The 14,383-nt window shown below is 47.3% G+C and overlaps 1 protein-coding gene across 3 annotated transcripts in view; it reads right to left on the reverse strand.

Annotated features, from left to right (window-relative positions):
* Window positions 1-14,383, reverse strand: part of LOC134460757 (anosmin-1) — a 50,397-nt gene that overhangs the window by 17,494 nt on the left and 18,520 nt on the right. For all 3 annotated transcript variants that reach the window (XM_063213291.1, XM_063213292.1, XM_063213290.1), the window contains exons 3-6: window positions 7,718-7,780; window positions 7,056-7,278; window positions 947-1,131; window positions 110-239 (exon numbers count right to left, since the gene is read on the reverse strand). In XM_063213291.1, the coding sequence (XP_063069361.1) occupies window positions 110-239; window positions 947-1,131; window positions 7,056-7,278; window positions 7,718-7,780 (601 nt within the window). The remainder of the gene's footprint in view (window positions 1-109; window positions 240-946; window positions 1,132-7,055; window positions 7,279-7,717; window positions 7,781-14,383) is intronic.

Genomic DNA, 14,383 nt, shown 5'->3' on the forward strand with positions numbered 1-14,383 from the left:
CAAAACTCTCCTGGAAGCATTAAATCCTGCCCAATTCTATTGATTTCTATGGCCAAAAATTTTAATCGTAAGCAGCCCAAACCGCCCAATCTGGCAACGCAACACAGACCTCTGGAGGAGCGGAAGTGTTTGCTGGGGGCGGTGAAGCCGCGGGTCCCGTGGACGTTGACGGCGGCCACTCGGAACTGGTACCATCTGCTGGCCCTGATGTCCGCCAACTGCACGCGCTCCTCTGTAGTCTGGAGGACAGATGGAGAGAGAGGGGCAAAGTTAGCCAGGAGGTCAAAGGTCATGGCTGGATGGGGTCAGAGGTCACATTGTTTACTGCTGAATCTCAACTGTTTGTTTCCGCCAAACTGTGCACAGTCTACACCTGTCAGTTCAGTAAAGACATTGCATGCATGCCGGGAATGTAAAATGATCATTTAAAAAATCATTAAAAACACATCAAAATGACAGATTTGCATTATCAATGACTAGGTCCGAAACGTCTGTAGCTCCAGCTTTGTCCAATGACTGCTTTTGTCATTTTTCGGCTACAATACACATTTTTAACTTTAAAGGGGTATACCACTATTTTGGGGCTTAATACAGTTAAAATCATTCGCCAGGGTTTATAAAGGTGGTAAAGTGTCTTATTTTTCATGTAAGCTGTTGTCTTGTTTTAAGACAAGTTAAAAGAGGGAGCCATTTTAACTGTATTAAGCCCCAAAATAGTGGTATACCCCTTTAAGCCATGTGTACGCCTCGTCTTTTTTGACTGTCTTAGTATTGCTACTTTTGGTGAGCAGTCGCACCAAGCAACACACGTTTCCAAGTTAAGACGCAGATGCCATCCTTTTTGATCTCTTTTCACAAAGAAAGTTTAAAAAAAGAGTTCAGAGGAAATGCTGTATGTGTCAAAATCAATAATATTCACAATATTATCAATAAATCAATAATTTACCTGTGCAACAGTCTCCCATTCCGTAGCGTCATCTTCACTGGGGTGAATCCCGTAGTTCCAGCGCCTCTGGACCACGTAGAGGACAGGCTCCACAGAGATGTTAAATTTGGAAGACCAGCGGATCTCCAGTTGACCAGCGGGGAGCTCCAGAAACACCAACTCTTTCCTGGGCTTGAGGGGCGCTCCTGAGAGAGAGAGCGAGAGAGAGAGACAGAGAGACAGAGAGAGAGAGAGACAGAGAGACAGAGAGACAGAGAACATCAACATTCTGCACATTTAGAGGTTGGTTAGAGTAGAGTAGAGTAAGAACACTTGTATTAATCCCGAGGGAAATTAAAGTGTCTGACATCTTAAATACACACACACACACACACACACACACACACACACACACACACACACACACACACACACACACACACAGGTAAGGTCCTAGTAGGGTAGCGTGTTGCACCAAAAAAAAAAAAAATCCCTCTAAACCTGTAGACGTTTCTGTTGTGTTTTTCTAGACTGAGGGCAAATAATCCCGTAAAACACCACCCACTCTAATCACTGCCATGGAGCTTGAGTGCCTTCTCCACCTCGGGGAAGAAACACATGTTTTGACAAATGCTCTGTGTGTGCGCTGTTGGGATATGAGTACATCTGGATTAGAGAGAGAAGTGCTATCTGGGGTATTGTGGGCTTGAGAGCTCCTCTTTGTTGGAGGGAGGGAGGGAGCACAAACACACACTCCATTCGCCTCATTGTGTCTCCCCCCCCCCTCCGCATTCATTCAGCCTGCACAAAACGCTTATAAATGTGTCCGCGTGCTATAAATTATAGATATATTAAGCATAGGGATTTAATACAAACCCATCCCAGCATGACAGATTAACTCTCTCCACTCAATTTATTACTAGAAAGATATGCCGCGCCACTGATTGAGCAGCGGCCCGCAAGTTTAATGAAATGGAAATAGGGGAAGGAAGCTCTTTAAGTGCAAAGGAATGCCGAATTCCACGCCAATAAATCACGAAGGTTTTGATGGAATAATGGAGCGCTTGATATTTAACGCTACAAAAAAAAGCTCCTCTACTGTTTGCTGTGGGAGGAAGTGGATAAACACCGTCCATAAGTCAGTTAAGATGGACTGAATGGTCCGTGAGGTGATCGTTGTGTGCCGCTCCAGTCCTAAGAGAACTTCCCACTTAATGTATTCCATAAGTTAAGGCAGTGGTTCCCAACCTTTTCCTTCAGGGACCCATGTTTTTACCATTGTAAGCTTTGGTGACCCAACCGTGCGAGCGCTTGCTTGAGTCACGGAATCACATGATACCCTCTGTTTCCTGCGAAAACTCATTTTAGTTATTTTATTTCTCAATTCGTGTTTGGTCAAATATAGAATTAATGTTTTTACATATTAGTTAAATAAATGCTTTGTCATTTATTCAAATATGGGCTATATATGGTTATAAAATGAAACCCCTTAAAATCAAGAAGGCTTCGCGACCCTCTGTGGATCTTTGGAGACCCATAGGGTGGGTCCCGACCCATAGGTTGGGAACCACTGAGTTAAGACACGGAAAACGTCATTGTAGCTCTATCAGGGAGTGAACTTCGACAACAAAGAGCTATTCTACAGGGGTGGATGTTTTATTTAAATAAAGACGGAGGAGGACAGAGGCCTTGGACTGGCCCATATGGGCCGTTCCCCTCTGTCCGTCTTCGCAGGGCCAGGGCCTGGGCCTGTCGGGGCGAACAGCTGCCTGTCATTGTGTTGTGGTTTTCACAGCCCGAGCCGCGTGTCACACCTCCCGGCACAATGTGTAACGCAATAACAATACCGCAGCATTCCTCTTCCTCCTCCCACGGCTGACAGCCAGCCCCCCCCCCTTCACCCCCCCCCCCCCCNCCTAAACTTCCATCTTTGAGGAGACACGCCGCAGAGTTACGTGCCCATGCTCTGCAGCGCTCCAGCAGTCACCCACATGCTAACACGGTCTGCCAATCATAATCATGGCCCCCAAACTTGGCCATCTCCCTTCCCATGCTGCACCTCTTCCAAGAATCATAGCCGCGCCATCCATCCACCCATCCATCCATGTTCCAGTCCACACGCTGAAGAGAGAGTGCAGCAGCAGCCCCCACCACTTGAGATGCAGCTCACGTTACCTCACTCACTAACATCACCTCCATCGGGGGGAAAAATGTCTATTCATTGCGATCGAGTTTCAGCGGTACCACTTGTAGATTACAGGCTTCTTTAACCACATATGAAGTCAAATACTCAAACCAATCAACGCAAGAATGGTGTGCCAGTCACATCGACTTCACGGTGGCGCAACTTTGGTGCAATTTTTCCAGCAATCTCTCTTTGAATATCTAAATGTGACCTACAAAACTTGAACCAACTTCTGAAAATCAACTGTTGGATCCACATTGCATTCAACTGTCGCCCTGAAATATTTCACATCCACATATTTCCACAACTTCCAAACTATTTTGTTCCTTCTTTCTTTTAAAAACAAAAGCCACAGAGAGTACAACGTATGGAGCAGGACAGAATCTGGAGCTTCACATTCCTCTGTGCCCCAAAACATTCCGTCTCTCCTTGAAGAGGTTTTTTTTTTTTGCATCTGGCAACTTACAACTTACAGGAGCCAATCTCCTTGCAGCACGCTTACTAAAACCCTTTGAGACAAAATGCATGCCACAAACGAAAACCGCTCTAATGTGCTCTTCATCAGCTGCGAGCCTCACTGAAGCTCGAAAACTATGTTGGCTTAATGAGGACGAGTCCGCAAGCCTACAGCCAGGGCCAGATTAATGCACAGGCTAGATATGGCTGCAGCCTAGGGCCCCCCACCTGCCAGGGGGGCCCTGATTGGTGAATAGGGAAACATTGTAGAATTATGACATGATGCAATATGGAATCTAAACATCTGTCATTTGAGTAGCGTTGGTAGACACCTTTTAGACATCTTTAATTCCTAGGAAGTAATTTTGACACACACATTTGTTGCTAAATTTGCCAGAAATTTAATTTCGGGGGGGGGGGGTGGGGGGGGGCACAGCAACCTAGAGCAACCTAGGGGACCCAGGCCACCTTAATCCAGAACTGCCTACAGCACAGAAGGAGAGGCTGGGAATGTGGAAAGGCTCTCTGGCTATCGCAGCATCATTTCTGCATTAATTTCTGCAATTATGAGGTTCCGTAATTAGAACCAAATCCTCTGCAAATAATCTGAGCACTGCAGAAAAGAAGAAAAAAGGCAGAAAAGAACAAGATGAAAAGAAAATATCCTACACAATCTCTATTAATGAATGTAAACTGAGGCTCAGGCTCTAAATAGGTGAAGAAATGGGAGGTATAGGGCTGCTCAGAAAACGGGGAGAAGGAACAACACTGTGTACGCAGTGGTTCCCAAACTGGGGGGCGGGGAGACTGCGCAGATACTGAGGGGGGTCGCGGACAAAAGCGACATTACATAAAAAACATGAAATCCACAGGCAGCTAACAGCTAACATGATTCCATAATTTTGTTAGTAACAGTATTAATGTGTATGGTTACCATACACATTAATACTGTTACTAACAAAATTATTTTCTTCTTTTCCAGCATTATGGGCAGCTAACAGCTAACATGATTCCATAATTTTGTTAGTAACAGTATTAATGTGTATGGTTACCATACACATTAATACTGTTACTAACATAATTATGGAATCATGTTAGCTGTTAGCTGCCTGTGGATTTCTAGCAATATTAGCGGAAAAACAAAAAAAACATTCTAAGGTCCAAAGGGGGGTCCCCACAGAAAAAGCTTGGGAACCACTGGGGTGTATAGGGCTGCTCCAGTTCAGGGCCTGCAAATGTAACAGAGGAAGACCCCCCAACGCATTGTCGAACAAAACCTCAGCATGGGGTGATCTGTCTCCGTGTTCAAAGATATCCTCCGTACAAAGAGGGCAGATTCTTTTGAGCCAGTCGTCCGTCCTCCCCTCCTCTCTCTCTCTCTCTCTCTGTCAGGGACATGCTCTCTCAGGAGGACCTTCACCTGCACGGCACGCAAACATCTGAGAACCATCTCAACCCTGTGCAACGCTCAATTGCACCCCACTCACGATGGAGTAATTGTTTCCAGCATTATGGATCATCCTCCCTCCCCATGCTCCCCTTTTTTTGGGAGGCTGTTGCACACGTAGAAACAATTACAGCTTCAGAACGCCGGCCAAATAATTAGATGTTTGCTCACTGTGGACTGTGGAAGTGGCGATTCAATCAAGGAACAAATTAAAGTCTATACCTGGCCTGGGCGGGTATGATGATGAGAGAAACATATTATAGGGTCGAATATTAGGAACATAAATCACTCATATTGTCATTGTTATTCTTCCATTCCCCAGAGGGTCCTGATATTTCCTGTCATAAGGAATAAGGCTTCATTCACAACTGACTGCAGGACATGTAATTGCAATGACCCAGGGAAACGAATCCTATCAAGGACAGACTGCAAAAATACATCTATTGGAAACATATTTGAAACACACATACACACGCACACGCGGACACGCACACACACGTACACACGCACAGACACACGTGCACGCACACACACACACACACACACACACACACACACACACACACACACACACACACACACACACACACACACACACACACACACACACACACACACACACACACACACACACACACACACACACACACTTCCTCATCAGCATGGGCGCAAGGTTGTCACCAAAAGGTTTTCAAAGCAGCAGCAGCAGCAGCAGCATTCTCTTTCTATTCTTTTCAGTTACAGCTCTGTTCCTTTTACAGCCCTTGTTTTGGCCTGGGGCTACACTGTGCTTAGATTATATACACAAGCAAGAAGCTCCACTTCAGCTTTACCATCTCTCCAAAGAGTTTAAACCAAATGATTCCCTTTCCAAAGCTTTGCTGCGAAACACCTCTATAATCCTCTTGTGGTTCATGGCCTAAAAGGCTCGTCGACTCCAGCCCCATAGTTCATTGTCTCCATTTGTCTAGTACTGTAGTGTAAGCTGAACTGCCACGCAATCAATAAATGAAGACATAGCATTGTTTCTGTTTGCCACGGTCGTAACGCTCAGCCCAAATTATTCATCACTGATTCCCTGGGGTAGATGCTTCACTCATTCACACATGTTTCATTATGATTACACAAATGTGTATAATAGCTTGCAAAGTGTAATACGAATGTGTTTGTAGTGTAGTGTATTTATAGTAGTGTATCTCTGTAATGTAAAATGTCGTGTCAGAAGCATATCATCCTGGATTATACAGTGTGTCTTTCTCAGGTCGTTTTAAACCTGTGTGTGTGTGTGTGTGTGTGTGTGTGTGTGTGTGTGTGTGTGTGTGTGTGTGTGTGTGTGTGTGTGTGTGTGTGTGTGTGTGTGTGTGTGTGTGTGTGTGTGTGTGTGTGTGTGTGTGTGTGTGTGTGTGTGTGTGTGTGTGTGTGTGCGCGTGTGTGCGCGTGTAGAGTAGAGTAGAGTAGAGTAGAGTAGAGTAACTTTATTGATCCCCAGGGGGAAATTCAGGTATCCAGTAGCTTACATAAATACACAAATACACAAAAGCCCACATGGACATTTCAAGACAAAAATAAACACAGGAAAGTCATCAGGGTGGGGAAAATAAAATAAAATAATAGAGATAAATGTAGAAAAGGTAATTGTGCAAAAAGACATTCTGTGAGTTGGGATAGACCAAAGCAGAAAAAACACACTCTGTCAGTTAAGGTAGACAACAAGTGTTGATGGATACATCTATGATATAGTATAGTATGTAGAAGTAGGCAGTGTACAGAGTATGATAGGGGTTGAACATTCTTACAATGTCACAGTAAAGTACAGGTAAGTGTTTTAGGCAAGCACACACACACACCACACACACGTATGTGTGACACAGGAATGTGTCAGTCGTTGCATACGTACCTTTGTAGAGGTTCTTGGGCACCTGGCACGTGTGTGTGTGTGTGTGTGTGTGTGTGTGTGTGTGTGTGTGTGTGTGTGTGTGTGTGTGTGTGTGTGTGTGTGTGTGTGTGTGTGTGTGTGTGTGTGTGTGTCAGTTTGTGCATACCTTTGTAGAGGTTCTTGGGCACCTGGCAGGTGTGTCCACAGCCGTTGGAGCAGCACTTCTTGACGGTGGAGCACTCGGCGTCCTCCTCGCAGCTCTCCACGCAGGCCGCAGCAAAGCCGCTGGCCCTCTCCGGGGCGGGGCAGTCCCCTTGCTTCGCCGACTCCACCGACTTCAGAAACTCACAACTCGTCAGACACTCGTAGTGCTTCTTGGGGAAAAGTGGCTGAAGGGGGATTTTTGTTTTTTTTTTGTTTTTAGGACAGAAAGGATTAAAGAACAGGGGAGGGGAGGAAAATAAATATTACTTGAAGGAAAAGGAAAAAACCATGTCAGATTGATTTGAGATGCCAAAATGCTGCTGCTGCAGCAGCGCCGCCTGTGAGGTCAGAGAGGTGCCCCCATTACAGGAACAAGTCCTGTTTACATTGCAGCGCATGACTCATGGGTTTGATGGGTGGGTGGGTATACTCCTTTGATTCCGTAATGTACGGTACGGCATGCCATTAAGGGAACACAGAGAGCTTCCAGTTCAGTGCAGCCTCACTCAATTCACTCCCTCAGAATTTCCCTTATTGAATTTCCCCAGCATGCCTATGGGGAGCGCTCAAAAACACGGCAGACATACGTACGGTACATACAGCGGCGATGTGACATACACTTACCTCGCATAAGTCCTGGCACTGGTTCTCCTTCAGGTCCCAGGACTCTTTGCAGGGCTCAAGGCACTGTGAAGGGGGGAGGAGGAGGAGAAGGAGGAGGAGGTGGAGGAGGAGAGGAACAAGTGAGAAGTGGAGAGAAAGAGGCGGGGGAAAAAAGAGAACAGACAGTGACAAAAGGACAGAGAGCCACCGCTTCAAAGACAGCACCACATCAAAGCATCCTGACTTGCCTGCCTGCCTGCTTGCCTCCAGATCGTCTGCCAAACACCTTTGTGCATCCCCCTACCCCCCTTTTCCACTTCCTCGCTCACACACGACATTATCCACATCAAGCAGTGCACTCCCTACAAGGCAAACATGTCCCCGAAAATACCTTCACAGGACACTTGGTCTTCTAATATTAACCAGACAACTTAAGGGATGCATTTGAGTACACAGGGGGAAGAGAGGCACTGAGTGTTCAGCAGAAGAGATTCAGTTGCATGCGGTCTATAGCGTTTTGGGCTGGCTGGCGCTGGCCACCAGAGGATCCTTCAGGGAACGCATCAGCACTTGATCCTGCTCATGTCTGGACCTGATAGTGTCTGGCATCAGCAGCACACCGCTTCTCCTCTCTCTGTACCACGTCCAGGAGAACAGTCTAATGGATGATACACCCACTCCGCTTCAATGTTCCCCGGGATTCCCTGTTTTTGCGCCACACATGGAAGTCGTTTGACGGCTATTTTGTGTGGGTTGCACATAAAAGCGCAATGCTCCGTGATGGAACAACAATGCCAGACACCCAGTCAAGTCAAACATGAGCAGCACATGAGAAGAGCAGATGAAATGTATCAATATGATCATATTCTTTTAGTTTGTAAAGTGCAGCTCCTCACCCACAACAAAATCAAATCCAATGTGTGCCGACGTAATAAAACATGAAAGATCATGCGTGTCTGATAGAATCCTGACAATTCCACCACAGCAAACACGGAGCATCATCAAACTTGGGCTGGGGTGCATGTCTGAAAACCATAGTTGCTAACTTCATTAGCTACGTTGTGGCTTTCAAGGCAATTTCCCATTGGAAACTACCCAAGTTGCTAACTAGCTAACAACTACGCTTTCCAGAAATGCACCCCTGAAGTGGGGGAGCGCCTCATGTGTTCCTGGTGCCGGCAGCTCAGAGAGAGAAACCTTGGGAGTCCGTGCACGCGCACGCTCGCTCCTTCCCTCACAGGGAAAACTGTGGTCGGGGCTGCTTCTGTGCAGCGACTGGACCCAAACCAAACCACACCAAGCAGACCAGCAGCCAAAGAGAACGCAGGCAGGCAGCCCCCCTTCTCATTTCGAGTCGGCATCTTGCCCCAGTCCTGTTATGAGCAGCACCTTACTGCCTGCTGACAGCCAGGGAAGCACTCCATGTCAGGTTCAGCTTTTGTGCCTCATTTTGAAGACAGGCTTAGGTAGCACTAAACGAAATACCTACATTCAAAAATTTGAAAACGAAGAGAGTGACGCCAGGAAGAAACCAAACTATTAAATATTTGATTTCATCTAATGTACGGCTTTCTGCTGTTGTTTACGAGCCTCTAATTTGCTCATTAGACGGGCCCATCGTTATTATGCCATTCCCACAGAAGACGTTTATTTGGCTTTTACGGCAGAGGAGGAGTGCGGAGGAGGAGGTACGGCCGGACGTGCGCATGCTTGAGCTTGAGGGCCGGGCTCCTGTGAGACTGAAATCAGGGTCCTGCACACAGAGTGGCCTCCCTGACACACACACACACACACACACACACACACACGCACACACGCACACACACACACACACACACACACACACACACGCACACACGCACACACACACACACACACACACACACACACACACACAGGGTCCTGCCTGCCTGCCTGCCTGCCAGTGTTTAATAGCAGTATGCGGTCTGCTAATTAGCGCTTGGCGTGTCTTGTCTCTGGGGAGTGTGTGGAGTGGGACATCCTCGCTCTGGCAGCACAAAGTGTTAAGCTGCACACTCACAGGCAGGCGTGGTGCTGACAGACGGGGGCACAGTGTTTTAAGTGGGCATTACGTGTTAACACATGACTTGGTCTAGGCGTGGGGCACTGTGTTTTAAGTGGGCATTATGTGTTAACACATGACTTGAGTAGGGGCGGGGCACTGTGGTTTAAGATGGCATTACGTGTTACCACATGACTTGGGCAGGCGCGAAGCACTATGCTTTAAGTGGGCATTACGTGTTGTTAACACGACTTGGGCAGCGCGGGGCACTGTGCTTTAAGTGGGCATTACATGTTAACACATGACTTGGGGCAGGCCCGGGACTGTGTTTAAAAGTGGGCATTATGTGTTAACACATGACTTGAGTAGGCACAGGGCACTGCGTTTTAAGTGGGCACTACGTGTTAACACATGACTTGGCCTTGGGCAGGCGCGGGGCACTGAGTTTTAAGTGGGCATTAGGTGTTAACACATGACTTGGGCAGGAACAAGCACGGGGAGGGAGTTGTCCGCTTTGCTTATGTAGCGTCTCAGCAACTCAAACCCAGGTGATGATGTGCTCGCTCAGAGGGCAGCCTTGCTGGCTTCCTGGAATACGATGCAAGTGCTCGCTAATGATGATGATGAGCCAGGATCCAAAGAGAGGCCACATCAGAGCAACAGACTTGAGGGAATGAAACTTGGGGTAGAAGCAGGGCCGGGTTAAAGATAGCCAGGGGCCCCTAGGCTGCAGGTTGCTGTGGGCCCCCCTTGGAGAGGCAAATTTCATGGCAAATTTACACAGACAGTGACATGATTACGAACTAGGAATTAAAGATAACATGTCTACCAACTTTACCCAACATTGCATGTTTTTGTTCAATATTTCATCCTGTCACAATTCCGCATTTTTCCCCCACTTTTGAACAATCAGGGGCCCCTTGGCAGGCGGAGGCCCCTAGGCTGCAGCCATATCTAGCCTGTGCATTAATCCAGCCCTGGGCAGCAGAAGTAACACTGATCTAGAACTCCAGAGGTGAGTGAGAGCCAATATCTCGGTAGATTGGTGGAAAATTTGATGGCAAGCAGATGAAGCTGAAACTGCCTGGTGATGTGGATACCCTCCCCCCACTCCGCCCTCCCCCAAAAAAAGAACTACCGAGCAGAGCTGAGCAAGGCAAGAGCGTGAAACGAAAAGAGAGCAGGCCCTGACGTGGCCAACCGGTAGGGCATTCGCCTGCCATGTGGCTGAGCTGACCCGGGTTCGATTCCCCGCCAGGGTCCTTTGCCGACACCTCCCTGTCTCTCTCCCAATTCGCTTCCTGCCCACCTCTCACACTGTCCTATCAAATAAAGTCGAAAAAGAAAAAAAATATTTTGGAAAAAGAAACGAAGAGAGTGATTTATCCCCTCTTCCCTACGTAGTAACACAGCAGCAACCCTCAATTTGATTTTCACTGTGTCTCGGAGGCCATACCTGAACAATGACTCGTAAGGCTCCATCTGACCCCCCTTCCCATGGGGAAAACTCAGGAAACGTGGACATGTGCACGCCAAAGCTCTAAATCCCTTCTACAAATTTCTAAACACACATAAACCACAGGATCAGGCCCACTCTCTCTCTCTCTCTCTCTCTCTCTCTCTCTCTCTCTCTCTCTCTCTCTGAGTGACTCCACGTATACACAGGATGTGAAGGCATTACCATAGATAATAAAAAAAGGAATGGGTCAGTTAGTCAAAGTCAATTAGCGGTCATCTTGTTTTACCCTATGCGAAGGCACATTTTCAGCCACAAAACTGGCAAAATGTATAAATTTAACTCAATTTCCTACTCAGAGGTCGCCAAACTTTTAGCATTTCAGAGCAGTAAGGTGTGTCGCAACTTAAGCAGGTAAGTGAGCTTTCTAAATCTCCAGCTGCACAGGTGTGCTGATAACTGACAATCTGTCAGCGTTTCCCAACAACCCCACCCACACCCTGACAGTTTAGGAGGAGAAGAGAAGGGCGACAACAGATGTCTTGCCAAAGCAAATAGGAGAGCGCTTTATATAATTACAAAGGCACACGCATCAATCAAAAATATGCCTTTTTAAAACACGCGTTTACAACTGCATTCATTCACAAATGCAAGTGCTGATTGTCAGGATCAGGTGTTTTTTTGTGATAGCCGGCTGCTCTCGGATCGTCCACACGAGAAGGTTTTTGTTCCAGCGTCTGAATCTACTTGGTGAGATAGTAAAAAGCACTACCATTTTATTGTGCGAAAGCAGTGGTAAACCAGGCGGGAGGTATTGAAAAAGCCCACATTAGTTCCTTGCACGGAACCCCAAAACATTCACTTTTTTGACGGCTTTACCAGAAGCTCACACGCCCCAGTGAATGCCGGCTAGTAGAGCCGCCTCCAAACAAAAAGTATCTGCGCCTCACCCCTCTCTCTTCCTTTGTGCGCCGCTATCTCCTTCCCCCCCAAAAAGTGACACATTCTGCATGGATAATCAGGGCTCTGCCGTTGGGCTCTTTTCTTTCCCCATTTCACGCTGTAATAAAGTGCAGCAGTTGTTGCACTGGGGGGAAACCTTGAAAGGCTTTATGCGCGGGCGGGCGGCCGATGTGAAAGTCAGACTTGAATGCCGGGCTCCACCGCAAGCTCTTCTTCTCTAAAGGCAAGGGAAAGGGAAGGGGAAGGGGAAGGGGACGGATTGTGTGTGTGTGTGTGTGTGTGTGGGGTGGGGGTACTGCTAAAAAGAAGACACACTGAAGCATCCAAAGCCAAACTTCCCTTTTGGCAGCACACAATTATCTCCCGTCTTGTCCTCCTGAAAACATGCACGTCCTAAAGGGGGCCGGCTGGAGCAGCGACATCAACTATGCGGAGATGAATGTAGCAAAGGCGGCGGAGGTGCTTTGCTTTGCTTAATGAAGCATGAAGTGCTACCAGCGAGGATCGCCCCAGGGCCCTCGCCATACACATTGCAGCAGCCGTCATAATAATGGGCGCATAGCTCCTGAAATTGAATCACACGGGAGGAATACTACACACGCAACACCCGAACAAGCTCACACAAGAGAAAACGCATGTGTGTGGCCAGACTCGACAACAGACAGACGCTCGGTTCACTCACTCCCACACGCACACACAAACACACACATGCCAGCATGCATTCACAGAGAGAGACAAACAGATACATGCACGCACACCGCTATGTCTGAATCATTTTTCAAATGTCTGGCAACTATGAATGGTCTTTTCTTGTTAAGAACAACCAGATGAGATCGATGAAGGCCATCTCTCTCTTTTTTTCACCAGTTGCACCAGATGAAAAAAAAAAAAAGTTTCCCTCCAGCATACCTCTCCTGCTACGTTCTCTCTATCCCTTTCTCTCTCTGTCAGTCTCTTTATCCCTTCTGTCTCTCTCTTTCTCTTTCTCTCTCTTTCCCTTCCTCCCTTCCTCTCTCTCTCTCACTTCCACCGCCGCGACATGTTGATCTCCCTGAAACAAAGTGGTGAGGCTATGTGTCAGCTCGCCGCAGAGCGACAGCAAATTTATGGAGTGTGACTGGAATCACGGAGGGGTGAGCTGTAGGATCATGCTCCTCCATCGTGGACCCAGGCGCCTGTGTTGCCAGATGTGTCTGATCAAATCCCGCCCAAAAGGTTCTAAAAAAACCCTGCCAAAATGTGCTAAATTCCGCCAAATTTCAACAAATTGCATTGATTTCTGTGGGCACAAAACTGCAGACAGAAACGCCAAATGGCCAATTTTTCCCCGTTTTTACCCGCAGACGGCCAATCTGGTAACCGCCCAATCTGGCAACACTGCGCGGGCGGCTGTGCATTGGGAGGGGCCGACCATGGGAGAGGACCTCTCTTTTGTTAATCGGCTGCTGTAAATTCAGCCAGACTTGATACTATACAGCACAGAGTTATGACTGTTCACTCTTTCTCCGCAATAACCTTCGCTTCGCCGCCACGGGTGTATCGACCCACCACGGCCTCCTAGGGCGAACTCCATCCTTGAGCTTCATATCATTTTGTGGACCTCTTTCTTGTTCTCTCTCTTGTTCTCTGTCTCATTCACTTTCTCTCTCTCTCTCTCTCTCTCTCTCTCTCTCTCTCTCTCTCACCCCTTCTCTCTCTCTCTATCTATCTCTCTCACCGCTTTCCTCTCTCTCTCTCTCTCTCTCTATGTCTCTCACACACACACACCAAACACACACACACACACACACACACACACACACACACACACACACACACACACACACACACACACACACACACACACACACACACACACACACACACACACACACACACACACACACACACACACACACACGGAGAAGGAGAAAGCTGTAAGCACCATTACTCTTGATGGTTCCCCTGTCAGCCCAGGGTCTCTCCTTTACAACGGCTCATTCTTATTCATGACATGGACCCTGCCTTCCAACAACATTATCATACCATAAAGTCGGTTTCATTCTCTTCCAAATCCATATACTGCAAGTCAGGTATTTTATACTTTGCCCATGCTTAAAGAGAGCTTTTCAGGCATAGAAGGAATTAAAAATGTATGTATCACTGAGCACATGGGCGGTGAACACAGCCGGTTGAAATCACAGATTCTTGAAGAATGAGCAGGCATGCTGGGATATACATGGCTGCAGTTATCCTACTGTACATA

The sequence above is a fragment of the Engraulis encrasicolus genome, chromosome 13 (assembly GCF_034702125.1).
Source record: "Engraulis encrasicolus isolate BLACKSEA-1 chromosome 13, IST_EnEncr_1.0, whole genome shotgun sequence".
NCBI classification, from domain to species: Eukaryota; Metazoa; Chordata; class Actinopteri; order Clupeiformes; family Engraulidae; genus Engraulis; species Engraulis encrasicolus.